Below are 22,600 nucleotides of genomic sequence, written 5' to 3'. Positions count from 1 at the left end.
ACGCTAACTTTATCTTTTATCTTCATGAGTTTCAAAAACCACCAAAGACTAATAACTAAACGAAATATAGTTTATATGTTTCTTCTCTACTATTTTAAAAGCAGAGTTATCCTCCTTCCATCCCATGTATGTATCTATCCCGTCAGAATGCACGGATATGTTACTATGACTAGCAATATTCCTGTGCTAATGCTACGGTGCAATTTTTTTTTTTTTTTGAAAACTTTTGAAATTTCATGTTAGCAAAAGTTATTTCCTACTATCCGTGCAACAGAGCATAAATTTGATTCATGTCGTATATCAAATATATTTCACGCAAAGCACAATAATATAATATTGTATAGAAATAATAATTATTGACCACCATTAATTATATATAATCACTTTAGTATACAGTATTGCAACTGTGGCATCTGAACACAGGCTTGTTGGGCCTCATCTACCCATCCGGCCCAGTCAATGTCGCAGGGGCCGCGGGACAGAAGGGCCCAATCGTGCGCCGCGCGTCGTACGCGCGTGGGCTTCTTTCCTCTGGGCCATCCCCCGCACGCACACGCTTCGTCGTCGTCGGATCGGGACGCTTTGCTGCCTCTGCCGCGTCTCCCCCTCTTTTGACCCTCCCCCTCTCTCTCTCTCTCTCTCTCTCTCACGCTCCTCGGCTAGCTACTCCACTGCTCCCCTAGCTCGCGCTCGCCGTCGCAGCGGAGCGGGGTGCCTCGTCGTCGCCTCTCTCTCTCCCCCCATTTCGTCGAGGTAAATTCCTCTTCCCCTCTCGCTCGGCGGAGTCACGGGTTCTCGGGGTGCTCGCGCGCGCGCGGTAGTAGCCTCGCGCGCGATTCTAGGGTTTCTCCGTCTTTCCCCCCGATTCCTGCGCTCTCGTGTCGTGTGCTGCTAGGGTTTGTAGGGTGGTTCGCTCGGTGGGTGGTGGTGGTTCTGTGAGCGCGCGGGGTTGGGGTTGGGGGGTAGGGTTTGTTTGTTTCGAGGTATGAATCTCAGCGCGGTGGATTTCGTTTCGGCTCGTGAGTCGTGAGTGAGGTACGAGAGGGCGCAGGAGTGAAGTGGGATGGGCTCGTGGTTTAGTTCGTGTCGATTTCACTGTGCGTGTCTCTTATGGATTTATGATTTGTGTGCTGGTGACTCATTTGACCTTCCTTTTGTAGGATTTCATGGTGGATTGAGCTCACCCTGTCTCAACCATGTATATAAAGAAGGTAAGTTCTGCTACCAAGCGAGTAGCTCAGTTCTGGCTTTGATGGTATATATGGTTTGCACCTACTCAGAAGCTGTCTGTCTGTGCAGGTTGTGATAGAAGGATTTAAGAGCTACAGGGAGGAGATCTCAACAGAACCTTTCAGCCCCAAAGTTAATGTAGTTGGTAATTTCCTCTTCCCCTTGACTAGCATGACTAGCGGGTAGTTAAAGGTCGTTGCGTTTTACTTTGTCATCTTGTGCGTGTCTAGTTTAAAGTGCTGTGCGGCTTGTCCCGCAGTTACCTGCACTTACCTTGTCTACGTGGGGTTGCAGGGGAGTGAATTGCGATATCTGATGACTATAGTAATCTTGGCAGATTTTAATTTTATGTGAACTAACGCAACTTCACATGTTTATTACAGTTGGCGCAAATGGATCTGGCAAATCAAATTTCTTCCATGGTAATATATTTAGATATGTGGTGCTGCTAGCTAGGTTATTGTTGTTATGCTGCCTTATATGATACTTTTCTCCTAACTCAGTCATTATAATCCTCCAGCTATACGATTTGTCCTCAGTGACATGTTTCAAAACCTGCGCAGTGAAGACAGGGGCGCTCTTCTTCATGTACGCATCCTCACTCTCTCTGAGTGATCTTGATAGATAGTTGAAACATGTGTTTATTATGTGACAATAATAACCATTTCAGGAAGGTGCTGGTCACTCGGTTGTCTCGGCTTTTGTTGAGATAGTGTTTGATAATTCAGACAACCGTATTCCAGTAAGTCCTCTAACCCGTTAATCTTTAATTCATTTTAATTCAATTATCTAGCCACTCTCGAGCTGCATATTCTTTTTATGAAAAATACATCAACTATTAGATCTTCCATATGAACATATGTCGTGGTCTGAATTCATGAAGGGTAGATACTGCCAGAGGATAGCTGGGCAGCATCACTTTTATAGGGATGGCACGACCTGATCCCTAATAAACCGTTTTCATCTCTAATGGATATGGTATATATCAATAAAGAGGGAAACCCAACTAATTGGGAACTAATAATTCCCTGCCTAACTGCCTCATGTGTCTGGTTGAGGATCCCACTTCCCATGAACCCCACATGCGCCATGGCCCTTGGCCTCATGCCCATGACAGTGCATGCATGTAGTATTGGGCCTGCATAGGTTGCTTTTTAGGTGATCATGCAAGGTACTAGTCAACAGTGAGCTAATTATTTATCAGTATATTTCAGCGTTAACTGTGTGTTAGGTGCTTTCTTCTTTGGTTAACTTTGTATGGCATGTTAGTCGTATTTCTGATTGTAAGCGAAAAAATTACTTTGCTGTAGGTTGACAAAGACGAGGTACGCCTGCGCAGGACAGTTGCTTCAAAGAAGGATGAATACTACTTGGATGGGAAGCATGTCAGGTATTTCATACATCCCTAAACAGGACCAACCATGTTACATCGGCATTGCTTGCTCATACCCACTTTTAATTATATGTTGTTCAGTAAAACTGAAGTCATGAATCTGCTAGAGAGTGCTGGATTTTCTCGCTCTAATCCATACTACGTTGTCCAGCAGGGAAAGGTAATAATTATTCACCTTATTGTTCCCATGATCTGTTCGGCCATAATGTAATGAAAATTGTTATTTGTAGATTGCATCCCTTACCCTAATGAAAGATTCCGAACGGCTGGATCTCCTCAAAGAGATCGGTGGTACGCGCGTTTATGAAGATAGACGACGCGAGAGTTTGAAAATCATGCAGGAAACAGGCAAGTTTAAGTTATCATAAATTTTTATATATTTCCAGGGGAGACTTCTTGTGAGTGGACATTCATTCATGCGTTATTAACAGCCAACAAAAGAAAGCAGATTGATCAAGTTGTCCACTACTTGGAGGAAAGGTTGAGAGAACTTGATGAAGAGAAAGAAGAGCTGAAGAAGTACCAGCAGCTGGACAAACAAAGAAGATCACTTGAGTATACCATACTGGACCATGAACTAAATGAGGCTAGGAACGAATTAGCTTCGGTATGATTTACCATTTTTTGTTGTGTATGCTTACTTTCTGGATAAATTTTTCCTGCCATGCTAGTTGGATTAGTTCAACTTAAAAAAAAAAGAACAAGGGCCTTCGGACAAGTTTGCAGAACAAACCATTAAGTTTAGCATTTCGTATTGAAGTCAAAGTATTATTTTTTGGTGTTCTTCTGTCCTGATGGAAAATAACTTGTGAATTAAGGTGCTCCCTCAATGCAACCACCATATTTACATTATAAGAACTGCATTGAGATATGGAATTTCGCTCTTCCACATCACACAAAAAAAATCACATTATTTACGGCTTAATCTGTAATTACCCGCTGTACCACTAACACTACTACTCAGTACCTGTGCAGCAGTTAAAAAGTTATTTATTTCTTCATCAGTTGGTGAAAATGAGAGAACGATGAGCTCATGTTTCATCTTTATATTGAATGGTCCAATTGTTTTACTGCCTGCTTTGATTCCTCCTATTGTTAGATGGATGATAACCGAAGAAAAATTTCTGAAAGAATGTCCCATGCGGATAATGAAGTGGTAGATGTACGTGAGAAGGTCAAGACTTTTGACAAAGAAATAAAATACTCAACTAAGGGGATAAATGATACCAAGGCTCAAAAGGAAGGTGTAGAGAAGAAGCGTACAGAAGCACTGAAGGTAGTTGCGCAGATTGAGCTTGATTTGAGAGACATAAAAGACAGAATCTTGAACGAGAAACGGGCAAAGGTATGTTATGGTTCATATTTGATATTTCTCATGAACTTTTTGCTAATTCAGTTTGATTGCCAAACTTAAAAGAATCTACTGCTAGGATGAAGCTGCGAAGGATTTACAAAGCGTGAGGATGGAGAGTGAAAAGTCAAAGTCCGAATTAGCTGAAATTAGTAAGGTGCATCAAGCCAAATTAAAGGAAGAGGAAGAAATATCAAAAAGGTAAAAATATATTTTTGATTAATTTTATTATGTTTTTATGTTTACTCCGTTTGACGTTTTCATTTTGTGGGGATAGCATAATGGACCGTGAGAAGCGGTTAAGTATATTGTACCAAAAGCAGGGGAGGGCAACGCAATTCGCAAACAAAGCTGCCAGAGATAAGTGGCTTCAAAAGGAAATTGATGATCTTGAGCGTGTGCTTTTATCAAATCGAAAGCAGGTAAGAGATAAGAGATTAATAAACCAGTGGCCAGTTTGATTCTTGCAATTTTATATTGACATTCTGGACCTCTGTTTTCATTTACTATTTTATATGACGCTTTTTTCTTCTACATGCGTCATTTCATAAACTATATTATATTATGTTTTAGCTTGGTTAATACATCCCCTTTTATGTTAAGATGTATTTTTAACTTAATGTGAACTATCATGTTATTTTTTAATAATCATTGTGCTATTTGTGGATATATATATCTTACCTGCCTTGCAACTATTCTAGGAAGGTTTACTTCAAGAAGAAATCCAGAAGCTTAAAGATGAAATCAATAACTTGAATAGCTACATTGAGTCCCGGAAAAGTGAATCAAGCAAATTAGAGTCTGCACTAGCAAAGAAACACAATGACTACAATGACTTGAGGAAGCAGAGAGATGAGCTTCAAGAAGAAAGGAAGTATGTATATTTCAGCCTTCTTGTTTGATGGAAGATCTATTACTCTATAGATTAGATACTTAAAGAAGGAAAATGTTCCAGATCATTTTGGAAGGAGGAAGCTGATGTGACAGCTGAAATTGATAGGCTAAAGGATGATCTTGTGAAGGCACAGAAGAGTTTGGACCATGCAACACCTGGGGTATGAAAATTCCATGTTTTATACCTTTTCTTCAATCATATAACTGACTGCTATGTACTGTTCTGAGGATTACCATGGTGATTCTGATGCACCTTACATAAGCGTCAGCAAACTATTCCTTAGCAGGACAAAATCGTAAATAAAATTTGAAATTTATTAGTAGTAGTTTGATTTTGAATTTTCTTGATAATTCGATCAATCTTTTCTTAAGAGTTTTACTGATAATGTTGCTTGTGCTTGGCCTGACTGTTAATGCAAGTATATAGGCCTATAAACATTGAGCTTTGCCACTATTGCCATATTACATGATTTTTCTGTCAGAACAATGGTTGAACTATCTCTGCATGTTGTTGTTCTTTTCCTTTCTCAGGATATCAGGAGAGGCTTGAATTCTGTTAGCAGAATCATCAGGGACCATGGTATTACAGGAGTTTTTGGTCCTGTTTTAGAGCTGGTTGATTGTGAAGAGAAGTTCTTCACTGCTGTTGAGGTCACTGCAGGGAACAGGTCTTGAATTAAACTGTCATTTAGATAGATGACATTGGTACATATTATTTTTAAACTATTTCATTGTTCTTTACCTCCATTCTATTCTGTTGCGAATAGTTTGTTCCATGTGGTTGTTGAGAATGATGACATATCGACAAGAATCATTCAAGTATTGACTCGAGAAAAAGGTGGGCGGGTGACATTTATACCACTGAATAGAGTGAAAGTTCCAGATGTTAGTTGTCCCCAAAGTCCCGATTTCGTTCCATTGTTAAAGAAACTAAAATATCGGGCCGATCATCGCCGTGCCTTTGAACAGGTATTGTCCACGTTCTTCTGTTATCTTCTTTCAGTTGGTCTCTGCATATTTTATTGGGTACCTTCATTAATGTAATTGAGGTTTTCCGTCAGTCAATCTTGCCTTTCACCTGCATGACAAAGTCTGGCTTACTCATGCTACAGTTCTGCATATACTTTTCTTACCCTTGCCTGCTTGGAGGTTTTACACCCAGCTTGGCTTCTTCAGCCATGACAGACCATCTTATGTTGTATTATATTTTACCCTGCTTTGTATTATGTCTATGAATCAAACCTACCAGACTTTCAGTTCTTGCATACGCTGTATTTTAGCACAAACTAATCTTGAGAGATAGGATTACTTTTCTAGGTGGGCCATGATTATGAACTTCTGTAACTTATGTTTTGGCATACACTGCTCCTCTCCTTTCCTTCCCATGTAATATATGTGCATGGAGTCAAGAGTGCATGTTTGCGTGGGACTTTTCTTTACTTTTAGTGCAGCCTTTGGAATGGTCTTTTTTCTGCTATATGCTTATATGTGGGCCAGATTACGTAGCACCCCTTCCATTGTAATATATATTTGTGTCTAACTTTTATATTTCTGTTAGGTTTTTGGTAGAACAGTAATATGCCGAGACCTGGAAACTGCGACCAAAGTTGCACGCGGCAATGGGCTGGATTGCATCACACTTGATGGTAGTCTTGAACTTTTTCACTTGAATTGTCATTGTTAACATTAATTAATAATTTAATACTGATAAGGAGTCGATGTTTCCAGGCGATCAAGTTGCCAGAAAAGGTGGCATGACAGGAGGTTTCTATGACTCTAGACGCTCAAAACTGAAGTTTGTGAAAATAATTAGGGACAATAAAACTGCAATTGAGAAAAAGGCAGCACATCTAGAGAATGTGGGAAGCAAGCTAAGAGATATCCTTTAGTCTACACTCCTTTCTCCCTGTTTACACGGGACCGGTACACAACTTTGTGTTTCATCCTGTTATCACCTACTTATGCTAGTTATACTTCTTGTTCTGCTTACTAAAGACCTGATGGATAAGGAGTTTATGGTTTTCTATTAAATTCAATATTTCCTGCTTGCACCGTAGCTCATTCTGCCACCCTTCTAATTGTTAGATATAAGCATGCACATCATGTAGATTTGATACTTGTAGAATCTTATGTAGTGATCTAGCATTCGTGCATGTACCCTCTTCCAAAACGGTAGGAATGCTGCTGGTTCTTCAACATATTGGGCCTATCAACTAGCAGATTTAGGGATTAGTCACTGTCAATAGTTGGCAACAAGGATTTTCCATTGATGTGGCTATGACATGTGCAACAAGGAGTCACATGTTTGTGAAACAAGATGGCAAATCTCCCATTCTCAATTTTATCAAAGTTCATGGCTTCCTTTGTGTTTGCTTGTTTTGTTTGGCTCCAAGTTCCAAAGTAGTTTGAACACATGTATTTGGCATCTCAAGGCTCTTGCTGAGTTGCTGTTTACTATTTATGCCAGATGAATTTTATATGTCCTTCAATTTTTTCCTTAACTTTCCATACATATAGATAAGAAAATTACAGATTTAGTTACCAAACAACAGCAAATGGATGCTGAACGTGACCATGCCAAATCAGAGTTGGAACAATTTAAGGTTGACATCGCTAGCGCTATGAAGCAAATGGCATCACTTGACAAGGCACTTGGAAAGAAGGTACTTGGTTCTCCTTTTCTTTTACTGCAGTTCATGGGAGATTCACTATCTTGATATTTAATATGAAAGTCATTAGCTGTGTATCAAATGTCTATTTTGCTATAGTCCTGCAACTCTATCTGATAGTTTCTATCTTGCAGGAAAAATCACTTGACAACATTCGGAACCAAATTGAGCAAATCCAATCTGGCATTGCAATGAAAAATGATGAAATGGGCACTGAACTTATTGATCAGTTAACTTCAGAAGAACGGGATCTTCTTTCACGATTGAACCCTGAAATTACTGAACTAAAGGAGAAGTTTCTATTATGTAAAAACAGTCGCATTGAGGTTGTTCCAGCAAATTTTGTATCATGCTTCTGTTTCGGGCGATTCTTTCTGTAAACTCTAATGCAGCTACAAATTATTATGTAGATTGAAACAAGGAAAGAAGAACTGGAAACCAATCTATCAACTAATCTTATGAGGCGCCAGAAAGAGCTTGAAGCAATAATTTCATCTGCAGACTCTAAGACCTTGCCTCTTGAAGCTGAATCGAAAGAGCAAGAACTAAAAAGTTCGAAGAGGAGTCTTGATGAATTGACTGCAATGTTAAAGGGTATAGACACATTGATAGACTTTTATTTTCCTTCTGCATTATGCTTATGCTTCTTAAGCAGTGAAGCCTTAAGTCTAACCTAAATGATCTTTTGGATAGCTAATGTCGATGCTATTAATAACTTCACAAGGAAGATGGAGGAACTGAAAAGACAGAGAGATGATCTGAAGGTAAGTTGAACTATGAACTATTTGTAAGAACTCCCTATTTGTTGTTGATTTCTTATGTAATGGTTTATCTTTAAACACAGGCACTAGAAGCTAACCTGGAGCAGACCGTGCAAGATGGCGCGAAGGATTTGGAACAGCTCATGAGCAGCAGGAGCATGCATTTAGCTAAGCAAGAGGAGTGTATGAAGAAGATCCGAGACTTGGGCTCATTGCCTGCAGATGCTTTTGAAACGTACTGTATTTTATGACTATCTGGTTTTGTTTCCATGTAAAACTGGCTGAATTGGCCAGAATGCATACCTTTTGTTTAGTGGTATTCTGCAGATTAATTTTATGGCGCTGTAATACCATTTTAACTTATTTGTCTGGCCAATGCTGTAGGTACAAGCGGAAAAATAAGAAGCAGCTGCAGAAGATGCTTTATGACTGCAATGAGCAATTGCAGCAGTTCAGTCATGTCAACAAAAAAGCTCTTGACCAGTATGTTAACTTCACCGAACAACGTGAACAACTACAGAGAAGACGGGCTGAACTTGATGCTGGTGATCAGGTGAAATTTTCCATTGGTTAAAAACCTTTAGTTTCGCTTGTATCCTAAGGCTGTGTTCGACACTCAAGGTTGGGAACGGTTCCCTCTGGCACGGAAAACGGAGCAGTTCATTAGTGCGTGATTAATTAAGTATTAACTATTTTATTTTCAAAAATGGAACAATATGATTTTTTTAAACAACTTTTGTATAGAAACTTTTTTGCACTAAATGCACCGTTTAGCAGTTTGAAAAGCGTGCGCGCGGAAAATGAGGAAGAGGGGTTGGGAACCTGGACAAACGAACTGAGCCTAAGAGTAGAATCTCATAAAATCTGCTGAATAACATTGCAGAAAATCAGAGAACTAATATCAGTTTTAGACCAAAGGAAGGACGAATCAATCGAACGCACATTTAAAGGAGTTGCAAGGCACTTCCGTGAAGTGTTCTCTGAACTAGTGCAAGGTGGCCATGGACATTTGGTTATGATGAGGAAAAAGGTAATATTTTCCTTGCTTTACCTACCGACCTTGCTTCCATGGCACACACTTTTTTCCTTTTAGCCCTGGTATTCAGTGTGTATGTACTCTTTGGTTGTGGTAAAATTGTAATTCTCCTACGCTGGCCTATCACCTTGGTTGAATTGGGTTTCATGTCTAGTGTACCCCAATTTGCTGGGGACTACAGGCTGCTATTAGTTATTATTGTTACCTATGTTGCTTTCCATGAATTGGCATTAGATCGTATCTTCTGTTTTGTATACCTGGGCTATTCTTCAATGCAAAGATGATGTTAAGTTTGATTTCCAATTCAAGCTGACACATTTTTGAATTTTGAACTTCGATTTTATGACCTATGTATATGCCTGGAGTTATCTGAATTTTTCTTCCATGTATTGATGTCTCGAAGGTAAGATCTCTTCTGAAAATTAATGCTTATGCTTTCCTCCCTGATAGGATGGTGATGCAGACGATGATGATAATGATGAGGATGGGCCTCGTGAACCAGATCCTGAAGGGAGAATTGAGAAGTACATTGGTGTAAAAGTCAAGGTATGCTCTTTTTGCATATGTTTTTTATGTATTTGCGCATATATACTGTTCATTTAGCAAATGTCAATAGATCTTTGAGAAATCGGACGATGATAAATAATGATACGAAGTTGTTATACTCGTTTTGGATTATACCGATCTTGATATTATGCATAATCTTTGTTGAAGCTTCTAAAAGCGGTACACTCACGTTTCAGGTTTCCTTTACTGGCAAGGGAGAAACACAATCTATGAAACAGTTGTCTGGTGGACAGAAGACAGTGGTGGCATTGACACTGATTTTTGCCATTCAGCGTTGTGATCCAGCCCCATTCTATCTGTTTGATGAGATCGATGCTGCTCTGGATCCACAGTACAGAACAGCTGTCGGCAGTATCCTTTATATTTCTTCTGAGTTCCCTCCCTCTCGTTTTCTTGTGTGCTATCAAATAATGTCCATCTGTTTGTTATCATCTTTGGAGTGCCACAAGCTTTTGCATGTGTTTTTCCTTAAGCTAATGCTCCAGATATGATCCGCCGTCTAGCTGACATGGCTGACACTCAGTTTATAGCAACGACATTCCGACCAGAAATTGCAAAAGTTGCTGATAAGATCTATGGTGTGACGCACAAGAACAGGGTTAGCTACATCAATGTGGTGTCAAAGGAGCAAGCTCTGGACTTCATTGAGCATGACCAGACACACAACGCTAGCTGAGACTAAATGCGCTTGTGGCAGTGGTGTGCTGCAGGCAGATGCTAACGTAGAGGTAGTGGAAGCAGGCTGAAATCTGGCTTTGCCTGGATGTTCTATTCCCATGGTTGGATAGTTGTACTAGTTGTGAATATGTAGTTAGCCTTTGGACTTGTAAGTTTCAGCTGATGGGTAGATTGTGTTATCATTATGTTCTGTTTAGGATAGCACATGTATTCAGTGGTACATGCATCGGCGACGTGGTTGTAACATCGCTATTTGTTCTTGTATACATTATAACCTACCGCTTACTACCAATGGGAATTTATTGTCTAGCCTAACTGTACTGCGGAGTTGAATTTTTATGTGCTGCCTTGCAGAAATCCTGGGCTTTGATCCAAGTTTACATGCTGATGAGCTGTAAAATTGTTTGTGAATCTGTACTTCAGCCGTTTGATCCATGTGACGTTGGTTGCTATTTCAGCCGGCTGCAGTCTGCTGTCAATTGCTAGATCAAAAGATGTAATAATTCCTTGTATCTTGCTTGCCTTCAGCTCAAAGCTGCCCGTGTATGTTCGGCCAGCGCACATTTGGCCTCTATTTCATCTGCCCTGTATGGACGAGTTTTACCAAATGTCGGTCACCGTTCACCAGACACCGGGACATTATCAAAACATCGCCAACTGAGACATTGACATAACAAAACTGGATTGAATTTCAATTTCAATTACCATGATGGCATGTCTTAAACATCTCTAAAATGTCCAGAATAAATCATGGAGGGAGCACACAAAGTCTGCAAAAACCCTATTCCTAATCATGTATTAGTTGCAAAAAATCAATCAAAAACCATCCTGTAGTTCTAGTGTTATATCCATCGAGCTATAATTTTTAATTCGCGGTCTTTCGACTTATAAAAACTTTATAATAATTGTTTGTAGCTTCAATGAAGCAAAGCCGGGATGATTTTCATTATTAAAAAAATATATGGCACTAACTAGCATGCGCATATAAATGCATAATTGCATTAGACAAGAGAGGAAGAGTAGTTTAAAGTTTACGAGAGATGGTTGCTGCTGGGTTAGTACTAACATTTTAGCATCATTGGAGGAGGAGGAATAGCGGTGCAGCTACTATTGTGGCGGAAATAGTGGGGGAGATGACGTCAGCAATGCAGATTCAGAGCCCAGCCATGGCCATGCCCATGCCCATGCCCATGCATGCAGCAACCAACTCTGGCATGCCATCGCCATCGCCCTCGCTTCTTCTTCCTCCTCCATCCCCTTCCCCCTCCTGGCTCCACCTCCCAAGGCCGCTCGTCCAATCCGAGGTACGCACCGACGAGATGATCTGATCTTGCGGCGCGCCATTGCTGAGGAGATTTTAATTTCTGTTTGTTTGGATGCAGGAGGCGCTCGGGCTCGGCGCGGCGAATAATTTAGGAAATTGATTATTAATAAGGCGAGCGGCGAGCGGCGATGTCGTCAGCCGCCGTGATGCCGACGCCGAGCATGAACTCCTCATCCGCCGGCGCGGCGGCCGCGGCGGCGGCGGCGGAGGGAGGTGGCGGCGGCGAGGACGAGCGGCGGGCGCGCGCGCTGTCGTCGTCGTCGTCGTCGCTGCGGCAGCGCGCGATGAGCGCGTCGTCGAAGCTGCTCCGGACGTCGCTGAGCAGGAGCAGCAAGGGGGCGGCGGCGCGGCAGCGGAGCAGCAAGGTGATGTCGGTGTCGATCGAGGACGTGCGCGACGCGGAGGAGATGAAGTCGGTGGACGCGTTCCGGCAGACGCTGGTGCTGGAGGAGCTCCTCCCGGCGCGCCACGACGACTACCACATGATGCTCCGCTTCCTCCGCGCCCGCAAGTTCGACATCGACAAGAGCAAGCAGATGTGGAGCGACATGCTGCAATGGCGCAAGGAGTTCGGATCTGACACCATCCTCGACGACTTCCAGTTCGAGGAGATGGACCAGGTGCTCGAGCACTACCCGCAGGGCCACCATGGCGTCGACCGCGACGGCCGCCCCGTCTACATCGAGAAGCTCGGCGCCATCGACACCGCCAAGCTCCTCCAGGTCACCAGCATGGACCGCTACGTCAAGTACCATGTCCGCGAGTTCGAGCGCGCCTTCGCCGTCAAGTTCCCCGCCTGCTCCATCGCCGCCAAGCGCCATGTCGACCAGAGCACCACCATCCTCGACGTCTCCGGCGTCGTATGCCTCCTTCCTTCCTCCTCCTCTTCTCCTTTCTACTTCTTCTTGCCTTCTTCACATCTACTAATATTTACTCCCTCCGTCCCTAAATATTTGACGTCGTTGACTGTTTTAAACATGTTTGATTGTTCGTCTTATTCAAAAACTTGAGTAGTAGTAGTATATTTAACAATGAATCAAATGATAAAAAATAATTAATAATTATTTAAATTTTTGAATAAGACGAACAGTCAAACATGTTTAAAAAAGCCAACGGCGCCAAATATTTAGGGACGGAAGGAATATTTGATGGAGTTCGATCCATTGCAATTGTGATTGGTTGATACCATCTTTCTTCTTCTTCTTGCCTTCTTCACATCCACTAATATTTATTTGATGGAGTTGAATCCATTGCATTGCTTGATTGGTTGATATAGGGGTACAAGAACTTCAACAAGGCCGCCAGGGATCTCATCGGCCGCCTCCAGAAGGTCGATGGTGACAACTACCCAGAGGTAGCTAGCAGAAATTGGCTCTCTGTGAATCTGAATTTTTCACTCTTTGGTTGTTTTTAATTGGTAGTATCTGAATCTGAATGACCACATTTGATTTTAATTGGTGTCTGAATCTGTTCAGTCTTTGATTGGTTAATTGGTGCCTGAAGATCTGAATGTTCAGTATTAGATTGGTTAACTGATGTTTTTTTTAATACGAACGTTTGTTCTTTGATTGGTTATTGATGTATTTTTAATCCGAATGTGTGCTCTTTGATCGGTTAATTGATGTCTGAATGAATCTAAATGTGGACATTTTGGTTTGTTCATCGATGTTTATGATTCCAAATGTTCGTTCACTCGTTGATCTTTTGCTGTCTGTATTGATACAGACTCTGTGCCGGATGTTCATCATCAACGCCGGTCAAGGATTCAGGCTTCTCTGGAACACCGTCAAGTCCTTCCTCGATCCCAAGACCACAGCCAAGATCCATGTAATCCAATCCATCCACTATCTTTTTTATCTCAATGTCACATCGATCATTGCGTAATTAAGCTACATTTGATCAATTTGCAACTAAACATTACATAATGTTTGCATTTATGTGCCTTGTTTTAACCAGGTCCTAGGCAACAAGTACCAGAGCAAGCTGCTGGAAGTGATTGATCCCAGGTCTGAGCATGAACCTTCTAGAGTTGTTCGTTCCTGCTTCTATGCAAATGCAAATGGAATCACCTTGAATATTTATATTAAAGCTGCTAATATCATTATTAAAAAGAACAAGATTGAGCAGCGTGTTGAGCTCACTCCCTGTTATTTCGAGACAGCGAATTGCCTGAGTTCCTTGGTGGCACTTGCACCTGCGAAGGCGGCTGCATGCGCTCCGACAAAGGGCCATGGAAAGATCCTGAAATCATAAAGGTTATCTGAAAATTATAGTGCATATATGCATCTTACATGTGCTAGCTAAGTAGCTAGTGGAGATTTGCCATGAACTGAACTGCTCAGCCCTAGTGCTGTCTATATATGAAGTTATGAACATTTCTGGTTTGGTTCTGATGCTTCATCTGATTTTTCAGATGGTCCAATGTGGCATGGGAAGATGTGGATTTAACAGCTCGGGTCATACTGAGGCTGATGAGAAGATGATCACTGAGGATGACATAGTGGCAATTCCCAAGGTATCGTTAGTTTTGCTAATTGCTATCATTAAGTTTTTTTTATGCTCGTTTTTGTGCATCGTAACATTTCTGAATCATTTTTTTGTGTGTTTTGATATGCAGAAGCAAGAATCAATTCGCCGTGATTCCGTTGATTCACCCAAGATCCCACGCGAAAAGATTGAACATCCGCAGATGTCACCACTCCATGAGATGTCAACTTCAGAAAGCAAGGTAAATAGACACGAGTTTATGATTGCAGACTTTGTTCATAATTCACATGCCACAATTTAATCATCCAAAATTCAAAAATTTGCTGGTGAATTTTACTTCTGTTTTCAATCATGGTATCCCAGTGCAAACAACCAATCTGCAACTTGGTTAGCCTAATGTGGCATCTCCCTTTCTGATAAACTGACAGAGAAAGAAAATTAACTTGCAGGCTCCTCCTGGCCAAGAGGGAAGCTCTTCCCGGTACGACGATCTGTTCCCCATGCCGGACAAGAACATGGACTTCAACTGGAACGGCGAAGTCAGCGCCGAGAAGCTCGCACTCGCACGAGGTTGAAATTTTTATTGCAATTTCAGTTTCAAATTGTGTGTGTGTGTTACAAATGTCACTGACATAAAACGCGAATATTATGAAGGACCTAATATCCAATAAATAGAAGAGGTGAGCCTTCGAACCCAGACCGGTCAGACTAACCAACCACCTTGTGAAGCTAACCGGAATATCCCTAGGCGTTTCTCCAAATGTCACTGACATAATTGATGGTGGATGCAATGCAGACATGTACGCGTCGCTGCCGGACGCGTACAAGCACGGCGACGCCGGGGACCGGCAGGTGGTGACGGGGTTCATGGCGTTCGTGATGGGGGTGGTGGCGATGTTCCGGGTGGGGAAGATCGCGCCGAAGCGCGCCATGGACGCGGCGATGGGCATCGCGACGATGGAGGCGATGGCCAAGAACCGGAAGCTGATGCAGCAGCAGCAGCGGCAGCTGGAGCAGCTCCCTTGCCCGGACACGGTGACGGTGTCGACGGCGCAGTACGAGGCGCTGATCAAGCGGCTCGGCGACCTCGAGGAGAAGGTGGCGGCGCTCACCTCCCGCCCTCCCGAGATGCCCGCCGACAAGGAGGACTTGCTCAAAGCCGCCGTCACCCGCGTCGAGGCCCTCGAGACCGAGCTCGAATCCACCAAGAAGGTAATTAAACAAAGAGTAAATTGTAGTTTGTGTCACTTTTGTTTATCAATGTTTCACTTTATATCATCCTTAAACCGATTTTTTTTTTCAGTTTGTACTCGGTAAATTTGCTACTTTTCAGTTTAAACCACACAATTCTCTTCACTATTCATACCTATCCTCCGTTCTGGTGAAGATATAATATGCATATAGATGGAGAAGTTTAACGGTGTTTGAGAAATTATATGGGGTGGTCCAAATAAAAAAAAGATGATTTAAGGGTAGTTTAAATTGAAACTTCAACAATATAGATAACCTAAATTGCAATTGACTAAAAATAATTACACTCGCCATTGCCGTTGCCATGGCCAAGAAGCTAGGTCGCTGACAAGTGAGAGTCCATGGTTGGTTGCAGCTTTTGGAGACTTCGTCGGGGCAGCAGGAGGAGGTGCTGGCCTACATCGAGAAGAAGAAGAAGAAGAGAGGGATGGTAAGGGGCTCCTGCTTTTCTTTTCCGTTGGATGATCTTCATCTTATTAGATAGGCTTGATTACGTTTTGGAAGAACTCATTGACTCGTTTCATCATCTGATTCCATTAAAGTTTTGCCTTCAACAGCAGAATCCATTCCGCTGGTGATGGACGGGTTTAAAGCAAGAAGCGGTGATGGAGCTCGGTCGTGCGTCTCGTGTGTTGTTTTGTGTGCGTCGTCGTCGCTGTATCTGACCCCGTTTGTAATGCGGAAAAAATTTTGCTACTTCTGCGGGAGTTGAGTTGAGTTGTTTCCTCCGGGATTTCTGTGAAATTCATGTTACATACTTCTTGTGTTTCAAAAGGGGCCTTATATGTGTATAGCAAAAGGAAAAAATGAGAGGAAAAAAAAACTAACTTTTTCTTGCTTACTGGACTGAACTGTGTACCCAACTGTTGTGCTGCACGTGCTTTATCAAACATATTACATGTACATGCTGTATATATCTATTTTCTTCAGAACTTTTCTTACAACTAATATGCTTGCAAATTAAACCTCCTCGCCTAAGTTATGAACGCTGAGAACTCTGGTTAAATGACTTTTTTTTTCTATGAACTTGACAAACTTGGAGAGGTGTTGCTTAGGATAAACTCTACTCCACAATAGAAACGGAGGAAGTAGGAAATAACACGAAAGCGCAGAATAATTCTTGCAAGCACATGACACAGGGAATTTGCACAAGTTGCAGCGATGGGAAGGGATCAGGGAAGAACTCAGTGCAAAAAAACACATTTATTTATGTCAGAATTTTGCCGATTTACATCCGACGTCTGTCGTTTCACATTTTACAGGAGAACCAGGGAAGCGAGCAGGGGGGGCTGCCGATTACAACATCTCAATTCTCACACGCCGTCTTTGGCTGTCAGAAAGTAGAATCCCAAGATAGGGGGTGTACCCTCTCCTGGTTGGCTGGTGCTAATAGCAAAACATCGCCTTCTTCTTTTTCTGAGCCTTGGCAACCTCCTTACTGTCGATGTAGGCTAGTAGTTCCTCTTGCCTGATAAGAGCCTCATGTAGGGCCTAGAGAAAATTTTTGCAAATGATCAGCTGACATGGTAGAACTGAGAGAATATAAACTCTAAAACAGGTTTTTGCTCATATGCCGCAACATGTTTCACATACCCTAATAAAGTAGTGATAAACGATACTATGTAAAGTTTCACAGTTCAGAATTGTTTACCTTCTTTGTTACAATAAGTTCAGCTTCCAGCGCATCCACACGGCGGACAGCAGCATTAAGCAACTCTTCTTTCTCGCAGGGCATCTCTGAAGGCTTATCTTGAAGCATCAGGAACTTCTCTTCAAGATCTCCCAGCCTTTGCAAGACTGACGAAAATAGTTCAGCTTCAACAAACCCAGGAGTTGGGGAAGGTGGTCGGAATTCCTCTTTTGGCATCGAGTCTGGATATAATGTTGAATACTTCTCTTCTGACTCGTTTTTATCTGGCAATCTCTTTGCAGCAAGATCTTTAACTGACCGAACTAAAGTAATGATTGCCATAAAAACTGCCAGCAAAACTGCAACGATCCGGTCCAAAGAGCCATTGGATGAACTTTCTGTGCTTGTCAAAGAAGAGTCTATATTGAAGAGAAAGGGAATCATCAGGTTTTGGCAGCAACCAAAGGTATATTTCAGATCTTACAATTATATTACCAACAAACCTTTGGATGAAAAGGCAGTCTTTCGAGTCACTTCTCTCTTCCATGTTGCATCTACAGCCTTATCGACGACAGGAACATCGTATTCAGGCATGCGAGTAGAAAAGCTTGTGGCTCTAACCATCTTGACCTGAAGAAGGAAATGATTTAATTTAAGCGGCATAATCCATAATAACAGAGCTTAAAGGAGAAAGCATTTATATTTTGTAACATAAGAGGATGCAAGCCAGCATCACTAGTTCACTTCAGTACTGCTTAGTGTGCACTTTCTATAAAATAGATGAAATTATTTATGTAAAACAGCAAAGAAACATAAGTTATATTTTAGTTTTAATGTGCCCCGCCTCCTTCCCTGCTCTCAACAAATAGGCATAGGGAGGAAGGAAACAACAGACTGTACTGTAGAATATATTCTTGCAACCAAGAAACAGTTCTGGATAACAAAACTAAAACTACCAACCTCTTCACGGACAGGGGTCAACTTAGGATGGGAGATGTAACTTCTCAGTACTTTTGGAGACGTAACATCTTCAGCCTCAGATCCAGACTCAGCAGTGGATGTATCGCTCCCTCGTATCTAGCAATCCACAATAAAGCAAGATTTAGGTTTCTGCATAGAGCACAAGGCAAAGAAAGCAATAGAAAAATAGTACTGAGTTGTGAGACATACCGTGTGGTGCTTGGACTTGGCATAAGAAATTATCTTTTCCTCTCCATTGGAAACAGTTACAATTTGTCGAGCACACTGAGCCTCGCCACTAAGGACTATCTGGTATCAGTATAAAAAAAATATTAAAACATACGAGGAAGGGTATAGAAAGCAATGCACTGATAATGAATAGACAAACAGTAAGGAAGAAATCGAACGTACATTGAGTATGTTTTGGTCCTTCCATGGTCCTTTTTCAGCTTTAAGACACCCTCCATATTCAGGACAGGTGCAAGCGCCACCAAGGAATTCCGGCAATTCACTGATTAATTTATTAAAATGGAAGGAACATTAAAGAAAATGAAGAACAAACAAAAAGAGTGTCCCAACAAGAGTACATTGAACATTACTTACCTAGCATCAATTACTTCAAGCAGCTTGCTTTGATATTTGTTCCCGAGTACCTGAAGAAATATATAATTACCTTAGGCACTAAGTATCTTTCCCGTGCAAAAGTTGAAGTGTAGTAAGAATAAAGACTTACATGTATCTTGGAAGTGGTTTTTGGGTCCAGAAAGGACTTCACAGTGTTCCATAAGAGCCGAAACCCCGGACCAGCATTGACAATAAACATTTGATATAGGGTCTGAACACATAAAACCATGAAAAAAAAAGTTAGCAAGAAAATTAACACAGTACTGTGCTTATCAGCGAATTGAGTAGAAGACAGTACCTCTGGGTAGTTATCATTGTCAATTTTTTGCAATCGGACAATTAATTCACGTGCAGTTTTGCTGAAATTTTTCAAACCCTGAAAAGAATGTGCTCAATTAGCACATGCCTGAGTGAAAAGAAAAAAAAGAAAGAATAATCACAGTCTGGAGATTAAAGCTTCAGCAGCATACCACACCCTGAACATCGAGAATTGTTGTGCTCGAATCAATGTGCCTTTTTGCAGCAAGAGAGCATGCTGGGAACTTGATTAAGAAGCTCCGTTCAAATTCCTTCACATGGTATCTTACATATCGGTCCATTGTTGTTACATGCATAAGCTTATTGGGGTCAACCTTTCCAAGCCTTTCAATATAAACAGGTCTCCCGTCTTTGTCAACTCCATGATAACCGTGAGGATAATATTGCAGAACAGCGTCTAACTCATTGTAATCAAAATCCTACAGAGAAATGTAGTTACAGGCATTATTTATAGCCAAACAAAATCCAAATTGTTTTATAGGCACAAGCAAGAACACTAACCTCAACAATTGTATCTGTACCGTACTCCTTCCTCCATTTAAGCATGTCAGTCCACATTTGCTTTGCTTTCTCAATGTCAAATCTCCTTGCTTTTAGAAATCTACACAAATCAATTAGTCAAGTCATTAGCATGTTTGCAGTTGGGTTAAAAAAAAATGATGGTAAGTAATAGGGTATACCTCAGCATCATATGATAGTCATCATGCCTTGCAGGCAACAACTCATCCAAAATTAGTGCTTGTCTAAATGCTTCAACTGCTTGCAGCTCCTCTAGATCACGCACATCTTCAATAGACACGGAGAGGACCCGACTGCCGCTCCTCCTCTTCTTCTTTTTCAAGGAATGCCTAATTTTTGTTGATGCATCTATAGCTTTTTTCTTCAGAGAACCCATTCTTGTTCTCTTGTCATCTTCAGAATTTTCAACGTCTGACTTGTGATCTCTTTTGTCATCATTACTTGAAGACCCTTCAAAACCTGGATCATTGGAAATTTTAGAATGCAGATGAAGGGTGATATTCCTAAACATTCTAAACAAAAGAACTGCTCATGCCCCACCACATCCAAAAAAGAAAGAAAAGGAAAAAATCTCGGTAATTGTGCAAATTTACAACAATAAGCTACTTGTACATAAATAAATAAACTTTGACAACTGCTCAACGTATTTAAGATATAAAATTAAGTTTGTCTAAACTCTTCATGCTAGCAAGAAGACAAGGTGATGTCAATTTTTCAGCAATCTAAGCATTGGAATAGCTTTGTTCACAACAATGAATCCACCAAACTAGCTTAGTTACACAACTAGATAATTCGACACTAACAACCTTATGTATCCAAATGGTTACAGCTGGAAATTAGAAGGAACATTCCCAAATGTTATGTAACTTTTGCCAACAACTATACCCAAACAATACAAGTTTCTACCTAAAAAGGATTTATTCAATTCTTTTTTATAAGATGATGAACATCAAAGTCCGACCCAACATGATATGTGTGTTCTTAATTGTGACTTAGTGTACGCTGCGTTGAAATTTCTGGCCATCTAGTCAACCAGATTCAGAATTCATGAATTTAAGATTGTGCAGAGCTTGCGGTTATTGAACAGGTCAATGCAGTGTTCGATGCGGAAATCGGCATGAAACCTTCTCCTTGTATCAAAAACATTTTCTCCCTTCAATCAAGTTCAAGCCTATATAGTAAGTCAGTTTCCTGTCACAGAAAAATCCAGCACCAAACCGAAAGTCCCCCGTGAATTTTATGCTTCACAAGTCAAAGCATCCAACCTAGCCTGGCCACTCATTCTGGGAGCTACGCGTCCATCAAAACCAGAGAACATAGAACCTTCAACAAGACCAGAACAGCACAATATTGAAACGGTCAAACTCGAACCACACATCGACTGGACGCAAACCGTCCTACGACTCGATGGATACGAGAGCCCTAACTTATTCCAAACCAGAACACACGGAAGCGAGAGAACTCGCAGCGAGCTTGATTCGCCTAAATCCTAAATCTAATCTAGTCTCTGTGATTAATCCGGGTTCTAACGCGGCGCCAGTGCAGGCCAATCCTCACGGCGAGACATCCCAATGCAGCCAATCCAATCCAATCTCATAACCCCCCAGCAATCAAATCTCCCAGGAAAAAAAATCGAGCAAAAAAACCCCCGAAAAACAGAACGGAGAGAAAAATCAAAATCCCCAACTCACATGGCCGCGCGAGGCGATCGAGATGCCCCGACATGGACGTCGTCGGACGAACAAGCACAGCCTCCTCCTCCTCCTCCTCCTCCTCCTTCTCCTCCTCTCCCAAACCTCCGGATCCTGCAACGCAACCCGCATTCCCCGTCAGAAACCCTAGCCCCCTCCACCCCACAAAAAAACAAAAAACTCACCACCGCGGCTACCTCGAGCACCGCGGAGATCTCGCCCCCCGATGATGTACCCACCTCGGTCGGTCGTCGTCGTCGGCGCCGGCGAAGCGGCGGCGCGGGAATCGAATCCGAGGCGAGGCGGTCGGGGAGGGGAATTTTTTGGGGAGAGGCGTCGCGGAGGAGGAAGAAGAGAGAGGGAGAGGGAGGCGGGTGGGTGGTGGGGGAGAGGAGTGGGGAGGTAAAGTAGTGGAGGTAACTTTAAAGTAATGGAAAAGATGGGAGGAAGGAGGCGACGTCGACGAGGTGGAAGAAGGAAGGAGGAGCAGCCGATGCCGATTCCTCCGGGAATTCGGTGCGCGCTTCGCTTCGGCTTGTGTGGTTTCGGATTCGCTTCCGTTTCAGCCCCTCGGGTTTCTGGGAATTTGCGTTCGCGTCCTCGCTGGGTTGGCTGATATTTGTGGCGGTGGAGGCGTTGGGTACGGTGGGGGTTTAGCTAACCGTCTTGGAGTAAAAACCCGTTCTATATCGGTTTACCCAAAACTAAAAAAAAAATAAGCAAGGATTTTCGGTAACATTTGCCGTTTTGGAAGTAAAACTCATTCTTTGTTGGTTTGTTGAAAGCCTGATAAGACCATGAAAAATATGTATGAAAAGGTTACCAGTTTAGGAGTAAAAAACGCTCTACCTGAGAACCAAACAAAACCGAACAAAAATATTCAAGGACTTCTGATGAACTCCATATAAAAATCAGCTAAAACATGTTACAAACCAGCTGCCGACGGTTTTGTGAAACAAAGTGGTTTTTCGTGATAACTATCAACGTTAACCATGTATACATTGATGTTTATATGGCAAGTTATGAATATCATATAATTGAGTTCATGCAATATCAATAGAGTCATGGGTTGTTTGGGTTGGAATAAATTTGGGATACTAGTGGTTATTATATTAGTATTATAGCATTAGATAAATATTCTTGCTATATGCTGCTTATGTTTGTGATAAATGCATTGAATGACGACAAGCAAATATATTAGAGCTTAGGACAAAGAA

General features: G+C 41.8%; 3 protein-coding genes across 5 annotated transcripts; 2 read left to right on the top strand and 1 right to left on the bottom strand.

Annotated features, from left to right (window-relative positions):
- Positions 1-610: 610 nt before the first annotated feature.
- Positions 611-10,888, top strand: LOC127761846 (structural maintenance of chromosomes protein 3). Its single transcript, XM_052286178.1, has 29 exons — positions 611-753; positions 1,161-1,211; positions 1,300-1,375; positions 1,614-1,652; positions 1,751-1,818; positions 1,901-1,972; positions 2,541-2,620; positions 2,705-2,783; positions 2,854-2,971; positions 3,055-3,230; positions 3,723-3,968; positions 4,054-4,175; positions 4,252-4,396; positions 4,676-4,848; positions 4,930-5,029; positions 5,400-5,536; positions 5,636-5,837; positions 6,427-6,514; positions 6,597-6,750; positions 7,381-7,531; positions 7,672-7,863; positions 7,948-8,131; positions 8,231-8,301; positions 8,382-8,533; positions 8,683-8,851; positions 9,182-9,328; positions 9,785-9,880; positions 10,078-10,252; positions 10,387-10,888. Exons 2-29 carry the CDS (start codon positions 1,197-1,199, stop codon positions 10,575-10,577), a joined length of 3,618 nt encoding a protein of 1,205 aa, XP_052142138.1. The 5' UTR covers positions 611-753; positions 1,161-1,196; the 3' UTR covers positions 10,578-10,888.
- Positions 10,889-11,780: 892 nt separating this feature from the next.
- Positions 11,781-16,544, top strand: LOC127762095 (phosphatidylinositol/phosphatidylcholine transfer protein SFH12-like). Of its 2 annotated transcripts, none has more exons than XM_052286455.1 (12): positions 11,781-11,883; positions 11,962-12,763; positions 13,180-13,257; positions 13,629-13,730; positions 13,860-13,909; positions 14,065-14,158; positions 14,317-14,418; positions 14,521-14,631; positions 14,840-14,960; positions 15,187-15,602; positions 15,997-16,071; positions 16,199-16,544. In XM_052286455.1, exons 2-12 carry the CDS (start codon positions 12,032-12,034, stop codon positions 16,217-16,219), a joined length of 1,902 nt encoding a protein of 633 aa, XP_052142415.1. In that variant the 5' UTR covers positions 11,781-11,883; positions 11,962-12,031; the 3' UTR covers positions 16,220-16,544. The 2 variants fall into 2 exon arrangements, with proteins under 2 accessions (XP_052142415.1, XP_052142414.1); XM_052286454.1 differs by having other exon boundaries at positions 16,184-16,544.
- A 281-nt stretch (positions 16,545-16,825) lies between these two features.
- On the bottom strand, positions 16,826-21,822 carry LOC127762096 (phosphatidylinositol/phosphatidylcholine transfer protein SFH6-like). 2 transcript variants are annotated; one of them, XM_052286457.1, is made up of 14 exons: positions 21,581-21,822; positions 21,384-21,497; positions 19,854-20,151; positions 19,675-19,774; positions 19,326-19,592; positions 19,154-19,231; positions 18,965-19,066; positions 18,835-18,884; positions 18,643-18,742; positions 18,442-18,540; positions 18,232-18,348; positions 17,775-17,901; positions 17,293-17,690; positions 16,826-17,132 (listed from the first exon to the last, which is right to left on the bottom strand). In XM_052286457.1, exons 2-14 carry the CDS (start codon positions 21,415-21,417, stop codon positions 17,028-17,030), a joined length of 1,875 nt encoding a protein of 624 aa, XP_052142417.1. In that variant the 5' UTR covers positions 21,418-21,497; positions 21,581-21,822; the 3' UTR covers positions 16,826-17,027. The 2 variants fall into 2 exon arrangements, with proteins under 2 accessions (XP_052142417.1, XP_052142416.1); XM_052286456.1 differs by having other exon boundaries at positions 21,623-21,822.
- Between the last annotated feature and the right edge of the window lie 778 nt (positions 21,823-22,600).

The sequence above is a fragment of the Oryza glaberrima genome, chromosome 2, assembly GCF_000147395.1.
Source record: "Oryza glaberrima chromosome 2, OglaRS2, whole genome shotgun sequence".
Lineage (NCBI taxonomy): Eukaryota > Viridiplantae > Streptophyta > Magnoliopsida > Poales > Poaceae > Oryza > Oryza glaberrima.
This window is presented reverse-complemented; position numbering and strand designations above follow the sequence as displayed.